Here is a 23661-nt window from a genome sequence, read left to right on the forward strand (position 1 = left end):
ATCCCCCCACGACCTCACGACTTTTCCCTTCTCCGAATGCATATCTTGGCATTCAGATCCGGCACCCTATTCACCCCAAGCCACATACCCGGCGTCTTTTCCCGCGGCGATATGTCGTAATTCAGCACAATGTACGCCAAGATCATCTTCAGCTCGAGCGCCGCAAAGAACCTGCCCGGACAGGCGTGGCGCCCGTGCCCAAACGCCAAAAACTCGGGCTTGGTGGTGGGGAAGGCGTTGCGGGCGCGCTCGACGTACGACGCGGCGCCGCGGCCGTCGTCGACCCTCGCGTCCGAGAAGCGAAACGACCTAAACTCCTCCGCGTCCGGGTAGACGGCGTCGTCGTGCAGCACGCCGTACGCGGGCAGGCACACCACCCCGCCGCGCGGCACGTGCAGGCCCGACGGCGTGGTGACGCCGCCCGCCGCCACCACCTTGCGCTCCATGCCCAGCGTGACGACCGAGTTGAGGCGCGCGCTCTCGCGCAGCACCGAGTCGAGCTTCTCCATGCGCGCCAGGGAGCGCTTGGTCCAGCCGTGCTCGGCCACCACGGCGCTGACCTCGGCGCGCAGCTCGGCCGCCACGCACGCGTCGCTGGCCGCCAGCTCCAGCACCGCCGCCGTCTGCGTCAGCGACGAGGTGTGGATGGCGGCAAAGTTGAGCATGAGCGTGCGGCCCACCAGCATGTCCAGCTCCCACATGGTCGGGTCGCCGCTCTGCTTGGCGTGGCGGATCGTCCACTGCAAAAAGTCGTTTGGCTCGTTGCCGTCGCCGCCGCCGCCCTCGGCGTCTCGGGCTCGCGCGTCCCAGGCCGCCAGCCGGCGGTGCACCTCGGGCGCGATGGCACGCCTGTAGCGGCGCAGGCGCGTCTTGGCGGCCAGCGTGACCAAGGGCGCCACGAGCGGTCGCAGGGGCTTCCAGACAAACATGAGCATCTGCGCCGACACGGGCAGGTCCTGGGCGCAGGCGGTGCTGAGCTCGAGAAAGTCCTCGTCGCGGCTAAAGGCGGTGCCCAGGATGACGCGGGCCGTGACGCCGGCGATGATGCGCGTCATGGTCTCGTACAGCTTCACCTCTCTGGCCTCGCCCGGCCGGCCGCCCCAGCACCGCTCGAAGCCGTACCGGACCTCGTCCAGTATGTCGGGCACCAGGTTGCCGAGCTGGCCGTTGAGCGTCACGGTCACGACGCGGTTGTTGGCCGTGTCGTGGGCCAGGCGGCGGTCCAGCGTCGTGTGGTCCAGCTGCAGCGTCTCGTGCGCCGCGAGGTGGAAGCTGAGCACGTCGTCGGGCTGGCTCAGGTACCAGTCCACCTCGGCCAGCGGGAGCATGACGCTGGTCCGGTGCGACGCCGGCACGATGACCGGCCGGCCCTTGTACTTTTGGTAGCCCTCGCTGAGCCCCCTCTCAAAGTCCACAATGTTTCTCCATCTCGCCTGCAGCATGGGGAACCAGTCCCCTTCTTTGGCGCCCACGATGGGCAGATCTGGAAGCCTGGGTGACCTGACCGCGTGGTAGATGATGTATCCGACCAGGAGCAGTGCCGGTGCAGCCACGGCTGGACGCGCGAGGAGCTCGAGCATTTTGGGGGCCGTGATCCGAAGAGACCAGGGCGGAATCTCTATTTGTGCTTGTCGAAAGATGAACAACGAATACGCGTAGATAAAGACAGGCTTCAAGCCAAATTACTGATATAATTATCGATGAGATCAATTAACAGAGAGCAAAGAAAACCGACACTAATGCTGCACAATGGAGCCCCATATGTCAAGACGACCCAAAAAAACAATTGCCGGTCAAGATACCCGCCATTGGACCCCCGTGGATTGATCCAACCATCATACGACCAGTCGCTTCCCGCCCTCTGATGCGCATACTAGCATCGCCAATGACGCACTCCAAAACCTGTGGAAACGCCTCCACCGTCGGCAGTTCAGGATCCGTTTGCCGCTGAGCAGTTGAGCAGCAAAGACTCGGTCCCGAAGCCAAAGAAGGACAGCTAATTAACACCGCACAGCCACTTGAGATGCCTACCTTGTCTTGCCTTGACCAAGCTGTCCGATCGATATCGTCCCGAAATATTGGACACGGGGAATTGAGATTGAGATAGGTCTCCCAATCTCGGTGATCCAAGGTTCCAAGGTAACAATGTTGGATCAACACCCTTTTCCCTTTTTGACGGAAGCTCTTGCTGCCAAGGTCGCAAGGATTACCCCGCAAAAAGAAATCTTGCTTGGCAACCGTGCCGTCTTTTCTCCACTTATCGCACGAGTGCAGCTTTGTTGCAGAAGCTGAAAACGTTTGCCAACTCATGGTTGTGCCTAATTTTTAGGACCAATGACTTGGGGCCGCCATCTTTCATTCCTGTCTGCATTTTTGGTTCGAGTGCAGCACGTATTACTCTAGTCAGTTGGTCCTGGTGGACCCGGCATTCCAGTTCGCCAGGAACTTGTCGAGTCGTTTAAGGTCGTTTATCAGGCAAGTCAGGGTCTTCTTATTCACGATATAAACACGGTGCGTATCGGTTGCAATTCAGGGCCAACTACACTATGTGCTTAAATCACTAACCCCAAGGTACTGTGCCTATTCGTACGTCGTAGGTGTCTACCTATCTAATGGTATGCTCAGGCGCCTAGTGCCAGGATAACACTTTCCCATGCTCAAGACGATCCGATGCCCAAACGCACATTTTCGCCCATAATTTCCCATATGGACATTGGATGTTGTCACGCTGGAATTTATTCGTTTTTTTCTTCTTTTTCTTCTCATTCCCTGTCCTCTCTTCTTTAGGTATAGTACGCAAATTAGCGGCACGGTTTCGGTTCACGATGTTGCATGTCAGAAAAAAAAAGGTTTTCCATGCTTGAACCTGCAATAACTGATGCATAGTAACTTCCCCATTGCTGAAAAACAAGAGCCAACCAAACTTGGGCAGACTTTCTTTGGACCAAGTCTGGTTCCGCGGACCGCAACTCCTAGTCTGGGCACTACTAGTACATGGTAATCTATTTTCCCCTGCGGCGCCTCGATTCGCAAAACGCCTTGCTCAATACCAGGAATACCGTTGCCCGTACTACAACTATAGCAGTAAGGCATTGCAAAACCCCTCGATCCCAACATTCGGACGAAAATCTGCAACCTGGCTGGAGTATTCCTTTTTTTTAACATCAGACCGTCCGAGGCCATCCGGTTGATTGTTGAACCCTTTCCCATACCTGGAAAAGCAGACACCGCTTTCAGACGGGATGCTTTTTTTTTTAATTACTCAATAAACTCACACAGCCACCCAACCACCCGCTTGTTTCGTTTTGGGAACAAACCTTCTTGTCTCCCTGGAGCCTGTTTTTATCATAATCAAAGACTCAATCTACAGAATCGCTGGCCATCGGGGCGCTCACATGTCGTTTGGTGCCGACCCGACACACCCCCCTATCGCTACCATCTAAGGTGGCCTTGACCTCGCCGCGGTTGCACGTTGCCTGCTTCAGGGAAAAAAAGGGAAATAGAAAAAAAAATGGTGTATAACCCTCCCGTGGTGCGGGATCATCCCCAAACACGATTCCGACACCTTGGTACTCCTACTTTCTACCAAACAACCGTGAAGCCTAGAAAGGTATTGTCGCTGGATTGGAAACCGTGATTCTTTTTATTTGGTTTTTCTTTTTATAATTTCTTGATGCAAATTCTATGGCTCTTCCCCCGCAACGTCAACCAAAACTCATTTCTGCCCCGTGGAACCTGACGCTATCGATATTACCTGGCTTTTCTTTCTTCTTCCCCTACACAGCCCGATAGCAGCCCCCCACAAGACAAGATGAGTGATTTCGACCAAGACCTTACGGATAAAATCAGAGTCCAGGGCTGGACTATGTACGCAGTGGGAATCGTGTTTATAGGCCTGCGCATGTAAGTGAGAACACAGTATCCAGCTAACTATTTTGCCCCAGTGTCCATCATTGGCTTTTCTTGTCCCGCATTTCCGAAACTAAACGTACGTTTTCCTGCAGGTATGCAAGCATCACAAAGCTTGGCTGGAGGCACTTGCGCCTTGACGACTTGTTAATGCTTCCCGTACTGGTGAGCTCTCTTTCCGCAGCTGTGCCTTTTGGACAACCCCGTTTGGAAGGACCGTATTTGCTGACGCATACCGCAAAATAGGTTCTATACACAGGCCTCATCGTCGGATTAAGCGTCCTAACCTTGGGAGGTGGCTCGGTCCCATATCCGCCAGACGCCGCCGGCCCTTTGACCGAAGGCCAAATCCGCGCGCGCATCCAGGGATCCAAGGTCGCAGTGTGAGTAGTCTCGTTTTTTTTTCCTTGCCAATTGGTACTTGCAGACTTTTTTTTTTTTTTTAAAAAAAAAAAAAAAAAAAAAAAAAAAAGACAAAGCCCTCTAACCCTTCATATGCTACCTCCAGCGTCAACGAACAATGCCTCCTGAACCTCCTCTACATTCTCAAGTGTTGCATGCTGGTGCTGTACACGCGCCTCACCCTGGGGACCAACACGCAGCGCCTGGTCCGGCTGGTGGCCGTGTACGTGGCGCTGTGCTGGGCGACGACGCAGGTGGTCTTCTTCACGCACTGCCGGCCCTTTTCGGGCATGTACGCGTTCCCGCCGCCGTCGCAGGACTGCGCCACGTACGAGCGCTACGAGCTGGCCGAGGGCATCCTCAACATCACGTCGGACCTGCTCATACTCTGCATCCCCATCCCGCTGGTCGTGCGCGTCAACATGCCCTGGCGCCAAAAGGCCGTGCTGCTCGTCGTGTTCTCGACCGGCATTTTTGTCATCCTCGCCGCCGTCTTGACAAAGTACTACGACCTCGTCACGGACTGGGGCCCCGCCTACATGATTTGGTACGTGCGCGAGACCAGCGTGGCCGTCTACGTCGCAAACATGCCCATCATCTGGCCCCTGGTCCTGCAGTGGCTGCCCAGCCTGAGGCCCAAGTCAAAGATGACCAGGGAGAGCAGCGAGCCCGTGCTGCCCGCGCCCGCGTTCGCCATGCCTGTTTTTGCTGGCGTTGGCGGTAGTGCTGGTCCCGGAGGCGCCGGCGACGGCGGTGGCGCCAGCGGAGACGGCAATGGGAGCTTCATCGGGAGCGCCCAAGGTCGGAATGCGGCCGAGAGCCGCCACAGCGACGACGGGTCCGAGATCGACATACACACAGCCCTAGGGACCAGCCCGGATTTTATGACGCCACCGCAGAGGGCGTGCGAGGCTCCACCACGCAGCCTCGGGAGCATCTCCGCCACGAGACTGGACTCCGATGGCAGGGGAGAGGGCCAGGGCGGGAATGGGACCGGCACGACAGCGAGTCGTCCAGATGTGAGCCTGCCGCCGGAAGCCAGCGGGCAAGGAACGGGTACCAATAATGACAAGAACAAGAAAGCGTCCGGCGGGGCTACATGAATGTCAAGTTGTGGCGGCCACTCTGATGCAAGAGACAAGTGCAGAAACAAGATATTAATTCATCCTCACAAAAGAGTGATACAAGCCCCCCGCTACACCCACTGCCACTCGCCCTTGACCCGGCCCCTGCTCTCGTCAGCAAGCCTCCTGAACGCAGCAGGCGACAGGTCCAAGTCGGTCGGCCTGCAGCCCTCGCAGCGGTCCACCACCTCCACCTCGATCGCGCCCCCGCCCCCGTCGGCCGACACGCGGATCTTCCTGCCGCAGAGCCGGTTGTTGTTGGGGTTCGCATCGCCACCGCCCGCCTCGTCAAACAGCTCGTGCGCGACCGCAACCACCATGGCCTCGTCGTCGTGGTTCTGCCCGCAGGCGCCCAGCCCCGGGCTGTAGTACGTCAGCTCGCCCTCGTGCGTCCCGCCGTCCTCAGGGAGCGGCATCTTTTCCCCGCCGCCGGACCGAGACGAGAGGCCGGCCGCCAGGCCGACGATGAGGATCAGGAGCGCGACGGCGGCGGCGGCGAGCGCGATCAGGAAGACGCGCCGGCGCATGCCGAGGTACTTCCTGTGCGGCGGCAGGATCCTGTCGAGGCGGTTGCCGTGATGGCTGCGCTTGGCGCCGGGCTGCGGCTGTCCGGCCTCCTTGTGCGCGAGGGCCGCTTCGGGGGCCCGTTCGGGGTCGTGGTGTTGTTGTTGGTGGTGGGCTTGGCTCGCGCCGCCTCCGGGCATGAACCTGCTCAAGCGGCTTGGTCTTGGCGTTCGCGTCTCCCATTCCAGGGTTGGCTCTGGAGCGCGGGGGTTTGTGCTCGTCTCTTCCGGACCAGCTGCTGCCATGGTTGCAGATATAAAAATCGCGTTTGCAACGGTTTGCTACGGCGACCAAGTTTGTTGATGGTGATTATGCTCAAGAGTGTCCTTGGTGGTCCAGAGTGGGCCAATGCCACCCGGCGAGGCGTCAATCACCCTTTTTGTATCTGACCTTGCCGTTATCATGGCTGCGGGAGGAGATGCTTGAATCTCCAAGCGATTGGTGGCCGGACAATCGGCGGCAAGTGATGGGTGGTCTCATTGGTGAACAATATCCCAAAAGGAAGATGGGAAAAAGAACAAGACAGGGAGGAGGCAAACCGGTTCAGGGAACATTCGTCATGATCGGCACTCGGGATGCCTGAATTGGGGGTCTGTCAGTACCTCGCTAGGCGATACTGGGAAGTTTGTGGGGGAGAGCCCCAGCCCTGTGGGGACACTCGAGGTGCCCTTGCAGCCACTGAAGCACCGTACCGCAGCCAGGGACTCTGAACCACGTGGTGCAATTTGGACCCCAAACCACCCTGCATTTATTTGTTCCTCTTGGTTCACTCATTTTCCAAGCACTCATATTTTCGAGGTCTTGAAGCGACGACGATACCCAAGATGACTTTGTTATTGTTCTTTTACTGTCGCATTGCATACAAGTCACCTGTTTCAATGTTCAATTCTTCTCTGCCTAACCGGTAACTCTAACTTGACAAGATCACTCTTCTGGTACGCACAATGGCAGTGACCCGAGTCGTTGGTACGATACCACCGTCGCACGCGATACAACCATGCATGTCAACACAATAGCCATGCCTGCGCTATAGCCACAACGACTGCCGGCCCAACACTGAAATTAATCTCAAGCCCCAAGGAATCTGCGCTTGCAGATTTTTCAGCTTTTGTGCAGTAAACGCCCATCGCCATCGACTACAAATGGTGGTGCCATGCACATCGATGGCTCAAAACCCTAACAGCATGCCACCTTTGGTTGCGTCGGACTCTGACGTGATTTGCTTGAAGGGCAAAGTTGTGGAAACTATAATGCTCGAAATACAGACTCCTTGGGGTATATTTGGCAAAGCTGTGGAAGCTATAATGCTCGAAATACAGACTCCTTGGGGTATATTTGGCAAAGCTAAAGGATTGCGGCCCCTTCGCGACGGGCCGTCTGCTACCTCGAGCCACCTGGTTATGGACATTGTTTTCTACACAGCCATGCTATCTATTGAACATGCGCAAAATCATGCAGTCTACGACGCAAGCAGCGATGCGGCACCCCTTGTCGAACAGTTGTTTTGTTCTCTTGGTCGGTCGTTCTATTCGTCTCTGGATGAAGCAGAAAGAAGAAGAAAAAAGGAAAAAAAGTTCTCTAGAGATAAAGGGCTGGTAGGCGAGCCCTCAGCTTCAGTCTGGTAAACACATACCCGAAGGGTCCGCGCATCATATATGAGTGTTTTGCGGAATCCGGGACAGAAGACGATTTCAAGGCGAACTTGACGGTTGGGAGATTGGATGATCCTGCGACCAATCATCTTTCCAAAGACTCGCCTCGGTGCTGTGATTGAAACATTTACTTGGTTCTCGAATAGGGGGTTGCTGGGAAGAGAGTGATGTCCCTGCGTTCAGATCGATCACCAGGGTTGCGGCAGAAGCCCGGCTGGGGGAGTTGAAAGAGGTAATCTAGAATAATACGTCAAAGCACTTTGCTGGTGGGGGCAGCGGATGGAGCCTACCGGTAGGAGACCAATTCGGGCAAACGTGCGATTCTCCAATGCGAGTCGGCGACCTGCTCGAGTCGTGGCTCAGCCCCCAAAGGTCTCGAGGATATTAAGGGGCAGAGTGAGCACTGCGGATCTTTGATCACAAAGGAACAAAAAACATGCGCAGCATTGTCAGGCACAAAGCATCAAAGACTGAACGTGAACATGGCAACTACCAATGTCACAGTCCCATCGGGAGGATCCCAATCTCTCTGCCGTGCCATCTCTCTAAACCTTGCATCTGTATCTGTGGTTTATTATTCGGGGAACCGCAGACGGACCGGGGACGGGGGAGACATGAGCACCGATGCAGCCCTGCGTGCTTGTATAGATATCCGATTCTGCGGGTGCCACAGATGGGGATCTATGGAACTGGGATTTTGCCCGAAGGGAAAAAAAATAACATGTACAACAAAGGGGGCGCGTGCCCCTCCCTGGGCCCCGTAAGAGTACATGCCAATGGTTCTCGTTGAAGAAAAAAAACATGGTTCTTTGCTAATGGGCGGCTTGTGGGGGCTTGGCAGTAATTCGAATAGCCTAGCAGTCCCCCCCTGTGTGAGTTTTTATCTTGGGGCCACTTTGGGTTGTTTTGATGGGGCGGTTGCGAAGCTTAAATCTCAGATCTGCGCCTCTCTTCCCTTGGTTTCTTTCTTATCCACACGTCGTGCAGTCTGCCGTACACTATAGGATTTTTTTTTGTTTTTTTCCTTCTTTACCAGGTGGTTGCGTTACTGTTACTCTGTACGTAGTATACTGTACCTGTGCCAACTAGCGAAAAGTTATTTTTATCGTATTTGGGACTCGCTTCTGGGACGCTTGGCTTACGAATTGTGTTCATTTGCTATGACTTGGATTGTGTTGCATCGGCAAAGCAAGCAGCCGTCGGCAACTATCGTGGCGAGTGGGAGGAAGCAGAACCGATGATAATGATCGACAATGCAGCTCGTTTTTGTGGCTTTCCCTTTTACCGCAACGCATATACCTTCCTACCTTCCTACCTACATAGGTATCTAGGTACCTACTTAGTATACAATTGCAGCTCATACTGAATTGCTGGCGAACTGCCCTGCTGCATACCTCCCTACCAAGTTCGTACAATTAATACTTACGAATACTATAATACAACACGACACTTAAGATCAAGGTTTACCTTGCCTCCGTGGCATCTCTTCAAACTTGCACAAAAAAGACAGTGGATTGCTGCGATCCAACGGTCCCGCCAACACTGGAACCCGGGATCAACGACGCACAAAGGAAGCTCCCGACGGGTCCATGAGCCAACCCCACTTGCCAATTTCGCTGTAAACTTTACTTTGTCGTGAGTGTGGAGTTTTCCCTCACCACGCTGACGGTAATTCCTCTACCACGCCACCCATCAAACATGGAACATGGAAGGAATTGGCAGTCAGCCCACTGCCTGGGTGGTACTCGTCAAGGTTCGAATCCCAGAACAGGCGACCTCCATGTCCATGTTATGACTCTGTGTAGGGAGACTCGCTTGGCTTTTGTTTTATTTGATTTTACTATTACGAATTAATTTTTTGGGGCCGCGGACCCCATTCCCGGCATAAATATGTCGGCCGTCCTCCTCACGCCGACCTTTGATGGTTGACCTTTCTGACCACCTCACCGTCTTACCTCAGTCTTTCGTTTTACCTCACAGGTCAAGGTCCCCCAATATTTCTTCTGTTCAAATCCTTTTTTATTTCTAATAATCAATCTTTGTGTGTGAAAAAAAAACATGAAGTTTTCACTCTCTGCTTTGGCTTTGGCCAATGCCGTCTCGGCAACCCGCTGGATGGTGTACTACGACCAGTAAGTTCCAAGCCGTGACATTTTTTTTTCTTTTGCGACGGAAATAGAACGACATGAGACTGACCCCTCTTAAAAAGGTACCACATCACGCCTCCCCCCAACAAGACCCTCACGGCGGGCATCACACATGTCATCACTGCCTTTGCCCAGTCAGACTTGTTCCTCAACTCGTCGGGCAAGTATGAGCCCTTCAAGCCCATCTCTGAGATTCGCGGCATGTTCAACAATGGAACAAAGGTCTGCATGGCTATTGGTGGATGGGGAGACAATGTCGGCTTCAGCAAGGCCGCCCTCACCGACGAGAGCCGCAAGGAGTTTGCCAAGAACGTGGCTGCTACCGTCGACAGGCTAGGCTACGACTGTGTCGGTAAGTACCTTTGTACCTTGGTCAAAATAGACCACCCGACGTTTTAGGGAAGTATAACATGTTTTTTCTGACTTTCCTCTCACCCTTGATCACAGACATGGACTGGGAGTTCCCTGGTGGCAACGGCCAGGACTACAAGCAAAACCCCAACTCTGGCCGCGTCAGCGAGATCGAGACGTTCCCCCTGCTCCTTCAGGACATCAAGGCCGCCATCGGCACCAAGGAGCTTTCGATCGCCGTCCCCGGCAAGGAGGTGGACATGATCGCCTACACCGCCGAGCAGGTGCCCAAGATCAACGCCGCCGTCGACTTCATCAACGTCATGGCCTACGACCTGATGAACCGCCGCGACAACGTCACGCTGCCCCACACCGACGTCAAGGGCTCCGCCGCCGTCGTCGACAGGTACATTGCCCTGGGCTGCGAGCCCAAGAAGCTCAACCTGGGCTTCGCCTTTTACGCCAAGTGGTTCACCACCGCCAAGGGCGTCGAGTGCACCACGTCGACGGGCTGCGAGACCGCCCTGCTCGAGGACGCCGAGGGCAACGACACGGGCCTGTCGGGCGCCTTCACCTTTGAGGCCGCCAACTTCGCCACCACTCCCACCAACCTGACCCTCACCACGGACGCGTCCTGCGGCGCCAACACCTTCAACAAGTGCGCCGAGGGCGACTGCTGCAGCCAGTACGGATTCTGCGGCAACACCGCCGCCCACTGCGGCACCGGCTGCCAGTTCGGCTACGGCAAGTGCGACGGCTTCTCGACCAAGGACTCGTTCCAAAAGGCCATCGCCAACGGCAAGACGGACGAGGCCCTGGGTGCTCAGTGGTACTGGGACTCCACCGCCAGCCTCTACTGGTCCTGGGACACCCCCGCCCTCATGAAGCAGAAGATCAACGACATTGTCTTTGCCAAGGGTCTCGGCGGCGGCTACGCCTGGTCTCTGGGCGAGGACACCTTTGACTACAGCCACCTGGTCACCCTCAGGGACGGCCTGAAGAAGAAGTGCAAGGCTTGAACAATATGGAAAAAAATGCCATTTGGGCATCAAACGGGGGAAGTGGAAAGGAGCGGAAATGACTAGGCTTTGACTGCGTCTGTACCCGTTTCCTTTTTGTGCTGGTGTTGATTCGTCACAGTATTCTGTACCCTGGCCAATTAGCGTCAATCGCTTCTCCTGATAGTCAATCAGAGATTCATCTCTCAAGTTGTATCTTGCGCAATAAAGTGATTTAATATCCATGGACGTCCGAGCAGGAATGAAATGGGGAGGACGCTAAAACATGGCGCAATATAGAGCCTATTGACTCGTCGCAAGTGTCATGTTTGTCAGGCCACAAAGTCTAAAATATGGATTTCTTTTTATATCGCTGGTAAGCTGCAAACCTGCATACGATCATGTTGGTCCGCGGTTGTAATCCGGGATCAGGGCCCGGCTAAAGTTTCCCGATTGAGGCTGGAGCTGGGGGAATTTACTTAGCAACTTGGTATATCTGAAATCTCGATTTTTACTTTTCGACGTGCTCTATCGCGGACATCAAGGTCCCTTTCTATATCCATATCCACTTTCATTTGATGCCGAATGGGAATTCCAACTCAGCTCTCCCCTTGGTCCTTTTTGGTAAACTTTCAACGTCACCTTCGCTAGACCGGGCCGCTTGTCCCTCCGAAAGCACAGCTATTTTTCTTTTTTTTTCCCCATCCGAGGCAGCAAACAAGCTGGACGGCGAGGTTCCTTCGCTTGTGATGACTGCATGATGCAGCACGTCGTCGCGCAGCAGCCAACAACCAAAAAAATAGCAAAAGATCGCCACTCTTCTCGTCTCTTCTGTTGCTGCGTTTCTTGCCAAGAATATTCCAGCCTCAGTCATATATTGGTTTCTCCCGTACCCAAAAAAAGACAAAAAAGAAACCTGGAAAGGGAAGGTAGTAGTGCTCCTCTCACCTCCCATACCAAGCATCCTTTGGTACGAAAAACCGAGATCCTGGCCCCGATCCCGACTTGAGCGGGTCAATAGTTCCATGCACAAAACGGCCTTTGACCATGGCACCAGCAAAGGCGGGAGGAGGGTTCTCTCGGGCCAGATCTTGCAGCTGAACGCCAAACGGTGATTAGCCGGTGCCGGGTAATACGAGGGGCGGCCGATGGCGGGAGGCGGAAAAGGGGGGAGAGGGAGGGGGATTTTGTTCTGTGATGGTTGCAGGCTTTTTTCCAAACCGTGCCGTCAATATTGTCACCTGACAACCCTCCATCTTTTTTTCGACCGTCATTGTTTGTTATCAGCTGGCTCGACTTGCGTGGAGCGATTCCGACCGCCAAGTGCAAAGATGGTCAGGATTCCGAGTCGAGAAGGAGGTGTTAATCCCGCATTCTAAGCCCCGAGGGAGGGAGGAGATGAATGTCTCTTTTTTTGCTTATACGAGACTGGGTGGTCCGACGATCGGACAGGCCCGCGTTAGTTTTGATGACGGTGGAGGTACATCGAGTAGAAGGCATAAAAAGTAAAGAGACTAGAAAAGACATAAAGATTGCAGCGGCATGCCTCCCAAGGCTCTTCATCTTGAGGCTGGAACCCGCCACATATCTCCTTTTTTTATTTTTTTGACGATTCCATACTGCATAAGCAGCCTCGGTACAAGTGGTTTACACTGAGCACGCCAAAAATGCTCCCCTCGTGCATCCTCGCGCTTGTGCTCCCGCTCGCTTCTGTGTTAGCGGCCGACTTCACCGGGCCTACGCTTCCACCGCACCTCTCCAGCGCGGCTCTCGAGGAGCTCGGCAAGAGGCAGACGCAGCAGTGGCGGACTCAGAACTGGGGCAATGAGTTTTCCAACTACACGTGGTCGCCGGGGCCCAACGGGCGGTTCGCGGTAGACTGGAGGCAGCCCAACGGGGGCAACTTTGTGGTGGGGAGGGGATACAGTCTGAACAACAACAACAGGTGAGCTGCGTTTTGTTGCTTGTCAATTTAATTCCACGACTCCCCCCATACACATTACCCAAGCATAAAACGCATCGACGCTGACCCACAGGCAAAAGAATCTTCAACTACTCGGGCACCTTCACCGTCAACGACCGGGCCTACATGTGCCTGTACGCGTGGACTTTGAACCCGCTGACCGAGTGGTACGTCATCGAGAACATGGGGGTGCACAACCCGGCGGACAACCGCAACGCCACCTGCCACGGGCGCATCCAGAGCGACGGCGGCACCTACGAGGTGTGGTCAAAGTGGCGCATCAACGCGCCCTCCATCATCGGCGACGCCGACTTCCAGCAGTACTGGTCCATCCGCACCCGCCGCCACGTCGGCGGCACCATCAACACCACCGCCCACCTGGCCGCCTTTCGACGCGCCGGCCTGCCCCTCGGCGCCCAGCAGCCCGTCTTTCTCGCCGTCGAGGGTCAGGTCGGCAGTGGCGCCGCGACCCTGACCGCCGGCGTCGCGCCCACCACCACCGTGCCCGAGTCGGCCACGCCCACGGCCAGGACTGAGTTGGTGCCCAGTCGCGCTTGCACGAGGGTGTTGTGAAGTGGCAGTTGCCTGAATAAAAGAGGAAAAAAAAAAGTTTCAATTGTGGCAGGCGTCGGGTAAATCGACCCAATGTGCATGTTGCGGGGGCGTGACATCCTTCTGCATCGGGAATTAGGACAGGGGCGTGTAGAGTATATAGATCAGGTCGCCTGCACATAGGGTATCTATATATCAAGACCATGCCCCTTCAAATGCGAATTTAAGCACATCCAACAAATCCATCCTGGCCATTGGATTTACATCCGCCGGCGCCACTAGCAGTCGCGATAACATTGCGTCCTATTTTGAAATTGTCAATCGGATCACATCCACCCAAGAAACCCTTTCCTCCTTTTGGCCGGTCCGCCTTGAAATTGCTGCACTAAAGTTGAGGTTAATTGTGCGTCAGTCGCGAGTTTCCAACGCCGAAAGTTCTTTTTTTCAATTCTTTTGCACAAGAAGAAGAAGAAAAGAAAATAAATGCCAACTTACGCAAAAAGCGTCCAGTTTCATTTTTTTGCAGGTTTCGCCAGGATCTGTCGTGCCCTGGCCGCAACAGCGCAGTCCTGTCTCGGGGGTTGCGGAGTTGAATTGGGCGGCAACCAGGCCAGCGAATAAGTAAAAACTTGCAAATGCACGCATTTTAACGGTAGTTGTCTGGAGAGACAAAAAAGCAAGAAATTAATTGTGGTTGGAAAAAAATTACAGGATTAAGTTGGGGATTCTGCGCAAAGCGAGGGGAGGGCTCTGTTTTACAGTGTACTGTTGGCCCAGCCAAGCATAGTTAAGTGTCGGTATTAATGTCTGAACTGGGTGAACTGGTTTCATACCTACCTATCATGGGCGGCAGTAAAACAAACTGGAGCGTCACCAGGTTTCCCAAGAGGCTATATATGGATGTATGCATTACTCGAATTTGTTGATCGACATAAGAAATTCCGGCAATTAGCTATAGGACTGTCTGAAACGGCCAAGCAGCCCGATTATTTATACATGACGAGTATATGTACTCTCGAATAGGGAATAGTTATATCAAGGGCGCCAGAGATTATAGTGCTGGAGTCGACATAAATGGCTGTTGCACGAGGGTTGTTTATAGATATTCTTCAATGCGTCTTTTGATGGCTGTTTCCTGGGGTTTCCGTCCTGGGCTTTCCGTCCTGGGCTTTCCGTCCTGGGCTGATTGTGCTCTGTGAATCCTCCCCACTTGCTTTATTGGGGATTTCCAAATTGATCTTTCCACCGAAAAGGATGGAATTGGTTCACAACCCTGTGTCTGTTACGCGCTCGTGTTCAGAACTTGTTATTTTTGGTGCTTAAAGTAGGCAGCAGCAATATGCGCAACAAGCATACAGTTTTGGACTGCACGTGAGGATCACTGACCAAGTGGACATGTGAGGGCCGCGAGCTCGACCTATCGTCTGACGTGTGCGCGTCTAGGTACCTAGGTGATTAACATGCTCCAGGTACTTTTGGCTTAAAGATTTAGCACCCGGCGCTGTGTGACCAACCTGACCTATACACCTCGACGGCGGTGACAGCACACTTTAACAGGACAAAGTCCAGCGCGCCGACCACACCACACATGATGACCCGAATAAACTGAGGTCCACCGCCACGAGGCGCGCATCTTTGACGACCTCTTATCCGTCAGAGAATCAGCACACCACCTTGAGATTGTTCCAGTCAATCGTACACCGTGAAGTCCGTGTAGCCCGTGGGATGCTTGACGAGCACGTCCCCATCTGCACCCCCCCCCCCCCCCCCCCACCAGCAGCAGCCGGGGACATTTGACCGGATGCTTCTGCGCGCCGAAACAGTAAAACATGAACTCGCTCTGGACGATGCGAAAATCCACCTTTTGGCGCTCGAGAATCCTGGCCAAACTCGACGGGGCGGCGTCATAATACGCGAGCAGCATATTCACCACAAGCCTCCACAAGGTGGGAATGTTGGAGTTCCACATCACCGCGACTTCACCGCAGCTTCGGGCTGTCATCGAGGGCAGACGGGTAGTAGCCGCGCAAGCACGTCGCCCACGTGCCCCGTCGGCTCTCCAGGATGCCTCGGTGGCGTGATTGAAAGCACTCTAGACTGGCCAGAAGCGAGGGCTGGGATTTGCAAGAGTGTTTGAACATTTGGAGCCGGGGTCGTGATTACGCAAAGGTTTGCAGCACAGTCGAAAGCAAGAATGAGCGCCAGAGACCGACACAAGCCTCGGCAAGCACCATTCTGAGACAGCGAGGTGCCAAAAACCATGTGAAACAAGTCCCTCAAATCCATAGCCGCGTTCCCTTCTCCATTGTGTGCTTCAATGATATCCGCCCCGATCCGGAAAGGAAACAGAGAGAGACGGGTTCAGCGAGTTCTCAAGACTTACAGCTCTGGGTGGAGTTGGCCGGCTAAAAGTCTTCAAGGTAGATAGATATAGGGGCTAGCATTGTCGCTATCTGTCCATGTACATGTTGTAAGTACTCGGCCTTTTGGCTGGATGCGCAGAATGTTAAAAAGGGGGCTTAAGGATACTCATTCAAGTGACGATAAACTTGTGGATAATAGCATTCTCCATCTTCTTTTCTCCACTCGGAGACCTAGTACAGCCCCAAATCTTATTCCATAATGGAGACGCCTCTTCTTCGTGTGTCTCTCTTATAAGCCCACAAGGTGACTCAACCCACCCGTGTTCTTCTCGACAAGCTGCTATATCAGCTATCATATCCGACGCCCTTGTGTGTGTTGCTTTCTCGCCATGTAGTCACCAGATATGCAGGCGAGAGTACTCCCCTGAACTGCAATGGATGTCACCGGCTTAAATGGGAGCAGTCACTGTGATGGCACAATTACTTGCCATCGTGTCAGTGATCTCAGGGCCAAACAACTAACTATTCACTTCAGGTGTCGTTCGACATCCTTCCTTAGATGCTCCGTCTTCGATGCAAGACCTGTCCATGTTCTTCTCCATCTGGACAGAAAAAGTTAAATATCGTTGGGATCTGTGAGTTGGATCAAAGTCAGGGCTCTCCTTCGCATTGCCACTCTTGCTTCATTTCGAAAGTGACAGCTTCAAAAGCCACAGACCCCGTCGGTCTATCCACAACCCTTAATTAAGCGCCGTCAGCACAATCGAATACTCGACCAAGGACCCATTCTGGACACGGAAAGTGCAACACCTGGCATTCCATCATCAGATTACATATCACCAAGCCCTGTTCTGCTCCCTTATTTCTGGACAAGGAACCCGTGGCAGCATCCTCCGAAACCAAGGCGACGGTCCATGTCCAGAAATATCAGATGAGCCGGCCCGGCATGCTCTCCTGGAAACGTTGCCGTGGCTTCCGCCATCCGGAACCCTGTGCCCACCGGAGAAAATGTCCCCGCGGCTCCAGCTCACCGGCCTCCCGTCCCGGGCATTCCTGAGCTGAGATCTCCTGCAGTCCGATGAGGAGTGTGCAAGAACAATCTACGAGATACAGAGTGACGGAGTCGAAAACAAAACCATGTCAAGCCAGGACGCGATTGAGTTTTGTTTTCTAGACGAAGCAGCAAGCCCGAGATCTGGATCCAGAGTTGCATACGCAAAAAGGCCGTCGACTCGAGCAGCACTGGTGACGACTTGTGTCTTTATTCACCCGTCCGTTTCGGCGATTAATGCCATGCGGTGGTAGCCCCTTATCAAGCGTGAGTTTGACTTGCAATTAGCCAGCAAGCCTTCACACCTTGTACGAACAGCTTCGTAGTGAGTAAGCAGGAAAAATAACAATTGATCAACTCGGGGGGACTTGACACAATCACAGGGGCCCCTTCTTTGTTTCGATTTGCATTCCATGATGAAAAAATATTCCGAGCATTCCTTCGGGCCAGACGTCATCGCTTCCGGCCGGGCGAAGACCATTTTTGGGATGGGCCGGAGGAGGAAAAACTTTGGGCTGGAAGTTTAAAAGAATAAAGCAGCAGTCCGAAAAGCCCACCGATACAGTGCGGAAAATCTGGATTTATATAGAAGCTGTTGATCCCAAAAAACACTTTTGCCAAGTTTTTCTTCAGCACCGGAGCATGTGAAGCCCGGTCATGACGACCGGAAGCACGTAATCTTTGTTGTTTTTGTTTGTTGTGACGTCGTTTGCGTCTGTTTGTCACACTACGTTGGCGATCTCATGTCTCACGAGAATGGATGGCACAGGTAGCCTAGCCTCTCGTTCCAGCTGGAGGGTAGCAAACAGCAAGAAAAAAATGTACATCAGTCATGCACTTGACAATAATAGTTCGAAGATATGAGTTTGCATTTTCATCAATTTAGTTTTTTGATCAACGGCGGTACAACGCAAAAGGTTCACCGGTAGCATCGCGAGGCTGTTCATAGCAGGAGTTGTGGCCCCAAGAGTCAATACTACCAAGAACTTGTCGACTCCCGGAGGCCTCACCCAAACACGGGACGAGTATGTTGTACGGAACCCCCAAGAAACCAACTCACCCTTGGGTTTTTAAGATTTTAGATGCCCCCCCCCCCCCCCCAAGGCATACTGTCGCGCGGGTGTCTGTACGCAAACAAAACTCTAAAAAAGACCAACATACGGATAACTTCCCCCGGCCCAGCCCTGCCATGGAATTGTTCTAGCGAGGCCTAGCACGCGGCAAAAGATCAGAGTTGTTTTTTTTTTTTTTTTTTTTTTTTCTGTCTTCTTACTTCATGTGCCCTACCCGAAAATCCCGAAAACAAAAATACACCCCCTCCGGAAGAAAGGGGCGTGGTGCTCTGTTTAGTAAACAGAGGCAAGCGGGTGAGGCACAAAGGGGGCCAGCGGAGAAAAGCCCGGCGGCACGACTCGCTCCGCAGAGCTTCGGAGGGGGCTACCACTACACCGCAGCGTAGCCTCCAGGGGGCCCGGGCAAGCCGCCGGTCCAAACCTTGGGCGCCACCCCTCTTTCTAAGCTTTTTTGTTCTTCTTTTTTCTTTTTCCCGTTTTGGGATGAACGATTGTCAAAAAGGAAGAAAAAAAAAAGAAACGTAGCAAAAGGATTCTGCAGCGGGTAAATGTACGTAGTAGCAATTGCTACAAACACGAAAAAAAAGCTCGACAAGCCACGACTCTTGTCGAGACACGTGGTGAGGCAAGGTGGCCGTCCATCTAGTATCAGAGTTCAAAAAGAACGAAACAAAACACCCCCTTATTTTTTTTTTGTTTTTGATTTTGATTTTGATTTTGATTTCCTTGTTGTTCAATGTTACGGTATGATGATGCAAGCAAAAGTCAAGATGGCGGGATCGCGTCCCGTCTACCGTTGAGCTGAGGTCTCTGAATCGCAAAGCCAGTGGCAAAGACTCGTGCATGCGTTTGCAACCTGAAGGAAGGTGGTTTCGCAGAGTTGAGTCAACCCTGACAGATTCGGTGGGTGAATGAGTAGCTAGGTGGTTTTTGAGCAACGTGGATTGTTTGGATGGTCAGTATTTGCCGATCATATGCAAATCACTTGCTGAAAGATGGATGGCACAGTCAAAATACTAGTAGCAAGAATCCTTTGTATTCAATCCGCCACAGCTATCACCCTCGTCTCATCAAGACGAAAATCGTACGAATGCGTACGCCCCTGCAAAATATTTGAAAAGCAAAATAAACTCCCGAGTACCAGACCCTTCTACAAGTAGTATGCCCAAAGAATCAATCTATGACACCGTCTACCGGAGAATGCATAATGCCATGTTGTAAATCAAAAACGCCCCATATGCCTCTTGTTGATAAATAAAAAAAAGACAGAAACCGGACAATGCGTAGACCCAGGAATTAAAAGACAAGTTGCGCGCCGGGACAAAAACAAGAACAAAATAACCGAGACATGGGGGGGAAAAGAGTGAGAGTATGCAACCGTGGTATCATGTGAAAAAGTAGAGAGGGGGAATAGAGAATCAGGACTGCAGCCAGCCCATGTTCCCGTGACACACCTGGAATATGGAATAGAAAGATGGGCAAATCTAGTGTATAATATTGACACCCGACAATACATGAATCGTGGTGTAGCGAAGGGGGGGTATCATAAAAAAAATGGAGGGGGTATATTTCATTCGGTGAGTTGTGCGCAATCGGCACACAGGATGCTTTATGGTGTCAAGATGGAAACAAACGGCTCAGCCACGTAGGATGCAAGGACCAAGGGGGAAATAGGAGAAAATAAAAAAGAAGAAGCGCTAGAGATCTCTGCACGCTTGAGGGGCTTTTTCGAAAGAACCAACAGTCAGAAGCATGGTCCTGACAATTTGGCGCTTCAGGGAGAAAGACAAAAAGTCCAAACGCGCGGACCCCCCCGATGGTGCCCAAGTGGCATGTGACGGTGCGACGACGCTAGCGCAGCGCCATGCCGCAGCGACACCGCACATCTGCGTCCGCAGCGCATGCGTGTGAATCGTCGATCGTCGGAGCGGCTGCAGACGTTTCCCTCCCCCAAAGCAGTCGGACAAATTGCGGTGACTTTTGGTGCACATTGGATGGAGTGGGTGTCATTCGACGCGTGGAGTGACAGCAAGCCGGTGCACATTCGCGCGTGCGCGTGGGGGATAAAGGGGAGGGGGGCCCGAGCTTCAACCTATGCAAAGGCGTTTGCTGTCCTGTGCACCGTTCTTGGGGCGCAAAAAGAAGCAACACCATGCAGGTTGTTGCATCATCGCCTGTGGAGCGGTTGCCCTTTGCCACACGTCGAGGGCGCGTCCAGGGGGGGCGCAAGGGAGAGAGAGGGCGCCATGTTGGCACACCTAGTGCTTCTCTTGGCTCTTGCTGCTGTGCTGCGACTTGTGGTGTTGGCGATGAGATGGCGATGGCGCGTCATAGTGTGCGCGAACCTGAAGAGAAAGCAACGTGTTAGTAAAAGCTGGGGTTGGGTCGCTGGTGGCTAGACACCCCCGTGGGTGGATGTGCGCGCATACCCTTTGTCGTCCCCTCTCTTCCTCCTCGTCCTCGTCGCTCTCGATCGTCCTGGCGCTGTCTTCGCCCAAGCTGAACCTCCTCCGGTCCTCCTCGTACCAAGTGCTGAGCGGCTTGCCTCCAAAGGTCAGGTCGTCGTCGTCGATCGGTGTCGCCATGAGCCATACCTCTGGCTCCGGCATCTGATGTGAAGGGGTTTGGTAGTAGTAGTAGTGATGCATCGAGATGGTGGATGAGTTGGCCGACGACGCGGCGTTTTGTGAGGTCGAAGCCATGGTTGCGCTGATGGAGTAGTGATATTCGGCGCGCGCGCTGTAGTTTGAGGTCGACCTGGCACTCGTGTCGCTATGTGCACAATACTGATGCTGGGTGGATGATGGTGTGCGGCTGGCGAAGCGTTTGTTATCCGAGTTGTGATTTTTGTAATGGCAATGATGGGAAGACTGTGGAGAGTTGGGAGTCGAGGTGCTATATTTCGACCTCGGAGTGTGGTGTGTGCTCATGAGGAACCGGGCAGGTCTGTGGTATTTGAATGCAGGATAAGCTGACAAGCGGGATTTTTCGGTACCACGGACGGGGAAAGTGGTCGGGAGCAGCGGTCTAAGCCTGAATTTAGTAGTGGCGGAATGGGAAAAAAAAAGGTGTCAGGTCCGTTGGCGTGGAACGGAAGGAGTAGCTTCGATACGCAAACAGGTTTAGTCTGTCGCGCTTGAATAAAAAAAGGAACAAGATTTTAAGGTAAAGAATGGCAGCCTTGAGGAGAAATGGGCTGCACGCGTTTCGGGGTAGTTTAATACGACCTAAAGTAGGCGGGTAGTGGATGGGGGGGTAGGGGGGCGTGTGAGTTGTCTGTGTCGGTGGCTGGCTGGGATTCCACAAAATTTGGCCAGAACGAGGACTGGGCTGCCTGCCTTGTTTCGGTCGCGGTCTGGCCAGGGCGTACGTCGGTCGTCTTTGGGTTTTGTTTCCCTCAATTGGATTCCAACCGCGTAGTTTGCTTGTTTTGCGACTGGTCGAAAAAGATGGCCGAAAGAGGTCGAGTCGAACAATAAAAAAACCCCCCCGAGCACACAAAGGTGGCAGGTCGGAAAGTCTGTTGTTGTTTACGTTGTGGTCGACCTCGGGCTAGGCCAGGCAAGGCAACTCAAAAACGATTAATGCGACTTGATTGGAAGAGCAAGCTGCGAAACAATAGGTGACAAGATTATTGCAGATTCAAGCCCTGCTCTGATGGTGGGTGGCTTGAGTCTTGGGGTTGCTGCCTTGAATTATAAGAATTTTTCTCTCGTTGACGTCGTTAATGCCTAATCAAATGTGACTTGTGAAGTGTTGAAAGCCGATGATGCGTTGGTGTGCTCGTGATCGTTAGTTGTTGCTGACGTTGATTTATTAAAAATGTCAGCTAACACAAAATTTTGTGAAAGAGCGGGCGGGAAGGACACGGGTTTAATATTTTCTCAGAGTAATCAAGGGTTTGAGTGGATGTGACGGGAAAAAAAGACAGAAAAAAAAAAGATTGAGCACGCTCAAACTGATAGACCCATCTTGAGGGGCGTCGTGGGTCATCGCCACAACATCAGACACAGTCAAGCTTGCAATCAATCGCCGCCAAGACAACTACAACAAACACCCCCAATGAAACTGGATAAATGAGTCGTGAACAGGGTATATAGAGCCCTGTAGGAACTTACCTGGGTGAGGCCTGCAAATCGATGCACACTGTGCTGTACGCAATTTAAGGCCAAGATACACGAGTCGCTTGCTGCGTCCAAAATATATTTGTCTATTGTTGGAGTCCGCCTTTTGTTGCGAAAGGGTTGTTTTGTACGGAGGTCGGTTGACGACAGATATAGTGTATCAATGTGGCGATGCGCGGGCGATACAGTAGATTGTTTAGATGTAGGCGGGCTTAGTGAGATGAGATTGCAAACATGGGCAAATAAGATAAAATGCCAAGGGTAGGATAGGTATGCGTTGCAGAAACTGTAAGAAAAGTAACGGTTCAATCAAATCGTCAGTAAAGCCTCCAAATCAGCCTCGGGCCAACGAATTGTATTTTGATCTTAATTAATTGACGGCGTTTTCTTATTCTCTTTGCACTTTGCCAAGAATGGGGGGGCGATGCGATGGACGGCGATGCAATGCGTTTGTTTGCTAGTGGAGAGATACGGGACAGGGAGGGACGGTTTTTTGTTACTAACCAGGGATTGATTCCCACTCACAACCAAACAAACCTCCAGGGCAGGACAAGATACGCGTCGATGACGATTTGTTCCCGTCAGCAGTCGGCGAGCCCCAGGTCCGAATGCGGCGGGGGGCCTTTTGCTTCTTGTATTTTCGTTTGGTTTCTTTCTTTTTTCCACACTTTTGGGCTTTTTCCACAAACATCTGCGCGCCTGCAGCTACCGTTTTCTTTTCCCGTCCCACTCCCTCGGGTATTTCGGTGTTTGGTCAAAATATCTCGTCTCTTTTTTTAACCCTTCTTCTACTTTTCGTTTCTTTTGGGATCGGTACCAGGTCCCTTGTTCACTGAATGTGAGGAATGGAGTCGCCAACGGGAAGGACCCTCACACGACTTTTTTCAAGGGCCCACGCTGCACAGATCAGCGTCTGACTGATGCGCAGGAGTCGTTGAAGAAAAGATGTGGTGTGGACTTTTTTTTTTGTTGTAGTTATTGCTGACTTTCAGCTCCGATGGTTTGTTCGTGTCGGATGGGATGCACTCGGGAGTCTCCTACTAATGTAAAGTAACTGTCGGGTCTTCCGGTCAAGTTCAGAAAAACCAGGTGTGCATGTACATTGCTAATAGATGGACCGACATATATGCAAACCAAAACTGAATCGATTGTTCATCATTACAGGCAGACAGCTCGATCCATGACGGAGGTAATTATCGATATAAGAGGCGGCGACTTGTTTCCAAACTCTTAGCCCTCAGCTCCACCCTTTTTTTTTTTTTTTCTCTCGCCTGTGTTTTTGGTTGCGCCATCGATGCGGAGCCGCGCGCTCCCGCGTCACAAGGAGCTTGAATGTACCTTGCCTTGCTTGCAAACCTTGCTCGAGTGGAATTTTGTAGGGCGACAAT

The 23661-nt window shown here is 52.9% G+C and overlaps 9 protein-coding genes across 9 annotated transcripts; 4 read left to right on the top strand and 5 right to left on the bottom strand.

The window, feature by feature from the left end:
* Positions 1 to 14: 14 nt before the first annotated feature.
* Positions 15 to 1580, bottom strand: MGG_12789 (ent-kaurene oxidase; the record flags this gene model as incomplete). The annotated part of the gene is made up of 1 exon (XM_003716885.1): positions 15 to 1580. One exon carries the CDS (start codon positions 1578 to 1580, stop codon positions 15 to 17), a length of 1566 nt encoding a protein of 521 aa, XP_003716933.1.
* Positions 1581 to 3659: 2079 nt separating this feature from the next.
* MGG_06595 (uncharacterized protein) lies at positions 3660 to 5660 on the top strand. The gene is made up of 4 exons (XM_003716886.1): positions 3660 to 3903; positions 4005 to 4074; positions 4156 to 4292; positions 4418 to 5660. The coding sequence occupies exons 1-4, from the start codon at positions 3812 to 3814 to the stop codon at positions 5412 to 5414; spliced, it is 1296 nt and encodes a 431-aa protein (XP_003716934.1). The 5' UTR covers positions 3660 to 3811; the 3' UTR covers positions 5415 to 5660.
* On the bottom strand, positions 5418 to 6244 carry MGG_14861 (riboflavin aldehyde-forming enzyme; the record flags this gene model as incomplete). The annotated part of the gene is made up of 2 exons (XM_003716887.1): positions 5418 to 5436; positions 5517 to 6244. The coding sequence occupies 2 exons, from the start codon at positions 6242 to 6244 to the stop codon at positions 5418 to 5420; spliced, it is 747 nt and encodes a 248-aa protein (XP_003716935.1).
* Positions 6245 to 9616: 3372 nt separating this feature from the next.
* MGG_17153 (uncharacterized protein) lies at positions 9617 to 11769 on the top strand. The gene is made up of 3 exons (XM_003716888.1): positions 9617 to 9783; positions 9861 to 10150; positions 10246 to 11769. Exons 1-3 carry the CDS (start codon positions 9710 to 9712, stop codon positions 11166 to 11168), a joined length of 1287 nt encoding a protein of 428 aa, XP_003716936.1. The 5' UTR covers positions 9617 to 9709; the 3' UTR covers positions 11169 to 11769.
* On the top strand, positions 11696 to 13892 carry MGG_17154 (uncharacterized protein). Its single transcript, XM_003716889.1, has 2 exons — positions 11696 to 13092; positions 13191 to 13892. The coding sequence occupies exons 1-2, from the start codon at positions 12815 to 12817 to the stop codon at positions 13681 to 13683; spliced, it is 771 nt and encodes a 256-aa protein (XP_003716937.1). The 5' UTR covers positions 11696 to 12814; the 3' UTR covers positions 13684 to 13892.
* On the bottom strand, positions 13808 to 14348 carry MGG_17155 (uncharacterized protein). Its single transcript, XM_003716890.1, has 2 exons — positions 14158 to 14348; positions 13808 to 14047 (listed from the first exon to the last, which is right to left on the bottom strand). The coding sequence occupies exons 1-2, from the start codon at positions 14305 to 14307 to the stop codon at positions 13886 to 13888; spliced, it is 312 nt and encodes a 103-aa protein (XP_003716938.1). The 5' UTR covers positions 14308 to 14348; the 3' UTR covers positions 13808 to 13885.
* Positions 14349 to 15101: 753 nt separating this feature from the next.
* Positions 15102 to 15664, bottom strand: MGG_17156 (uncharacterized protein; the record flags this gene model as incomplete). The annotated part of the gene is made up of 2 exons (XM_003716891.1): positions 15102 to 15134; positions 15362 to 15664. The coding sequence occupies 2 exons, from the start codon at positions 15662 to 15664 to the stop codon at positions 15102 to 15104; spliced, it is 336 nt and encodes a 111-aa protein (XP_003716939.1).
* MGG_17157 (uncharacterized protein) lies at positions 15494 to 17082 on the top strand (the record flags this gene model as incomplete). The annotated part of the gene is made up of 3 exons (XM_003716892.1): positions 15494 to 16303; positions 16561 to 16660; positions 16854 to 17082. Exons 1-3 carry the CDS (start codon positions 16285 to 16287, stop codon positions 17080 to 17082), a joined length of 348 nt encoding a protein of 115 aa, XP_003716940.1. The 5' UTR covers positions 15494 to 16284.
* Positions 17083 to 19169: 2087 nt separating this feature from the next.
* Positions 19170 to 22254, bottom strand: MGG_12791 (uncharacterized protein). The gene is made up of 2 exons (XM_003716893.1): positions 20579 to 22254; positions 19170 to 20494 (listed from the first exon to the last, which is right to left on the bottom strand). Exons 1-2 carry the CDS (start codon positions 21077 to 21079, stop codon positions 20408 to 20410), a joined length of 588 nt encoding a protein of 195 aa, XP_003716941.1. The 5' UTR covers positions 21080 to 22254; the 3' UTR covers positions 19170 to 20407.
* Between the last annotated feature and the right edge of the window lie 1407 nt (positions 22255 to 23661).

The sequence above is a fragment of the Pyricularia oryzae genome, chromosome 4, assembly GCF_000002495.2.
Source record: "Pyricularia oryzae 70-15 chromosome 4, whole genome shotgun sequence".
In the NCBI taxonomy this organism is placed as follows: domain Eukaryota; kingdom Fungi; phylum Ascomycota; class Sordariomycetes; order Magnaporthales; family Pyriculariaceae; genus Pyricularia; species Pyricularia oryzae.

Coding starts and splice junctions, on each gene's coding strand:
- MGG_06595 (XM_003716886.1), top strand. CDS start 3,812: ATGAGTGATTTCGACCAAGACCTTACGGATAAAATCAGAGTCCAGGGC. Junction 3,904..4,004: donor GTGTTTATAGGCCTGCGCAT/GTAAGTGAGAAC, acceptor GTTTTCCTGCAG/GTATGCAAGCATCACAAAGC. Junction 4,293..4,417: donor CAGGGATCCAAGGTCGCAGT/GTGAGTAGTCTC, acceptor TGCTACCTCCAG/CGTCAACGAACAATGCCTCC.
- MGG_17153 (XM_003716888.1), top strand. CDS start 9,710: ATGAAGTTTTCACTCTCTGCTTTGGCTTTGGCCAATGCCGTCTCGGCA. Junction 9,784..9,860: donor TGGATGGTGTACTACGACCA/GTAAGTTCCAAG, acceptor CCTCTTAAAAAG/GTACCACATCACGCCTCCCC. Junction 10,151..10,245: donor GCTAGGCTACGACTGTGTCG/GTAAGTACCTTT, acceptor CCTTGATCACAG/ACATGGACTGGGAGTTCCCT.
- MGG_17154 (XM_003716889.1), top strand. CDS start 12,815: ATGCTCCCCTCGTGCATCCTCGCGCTTGTGCTCCCGCTCGCTTCTGTG. Junction 13,093..13,190: donor AGTCTGAACAACAACAACAG/GTGAGCTGCGTT, acceptor CACAGGCAAAAG/AATCTTCAACTACTCGGGCA.
- MGG_17155 (XM_003716890.1), bottom strand. CDS start 14,307: ATGCGTGCATTTGCAAGTTTTTACTTATTCGCTGGCCTGGTTGCCGCC. Junction 14,048..14,157: donor TGAAACTGGACGCTTTTTGC/GTAAGTTGGCAT, acceptor CCTCAACTTTAG/TGCAGCAATTTCAAGGCGGA.
- MGG_12791 (XM_003716893.1), bottom strand. CDS start 21,079: ATGAGCACACACCACACTCCGAGGTCGAAATATAGCACCTCGACTCCC. Junction 20,495..20,578: donor AAGAGAGGGGACGACAAAGG/GTATGCGCGCAC, acceptor CTTTCTCTTCAG/GTTCGCGCACACTATGACGC.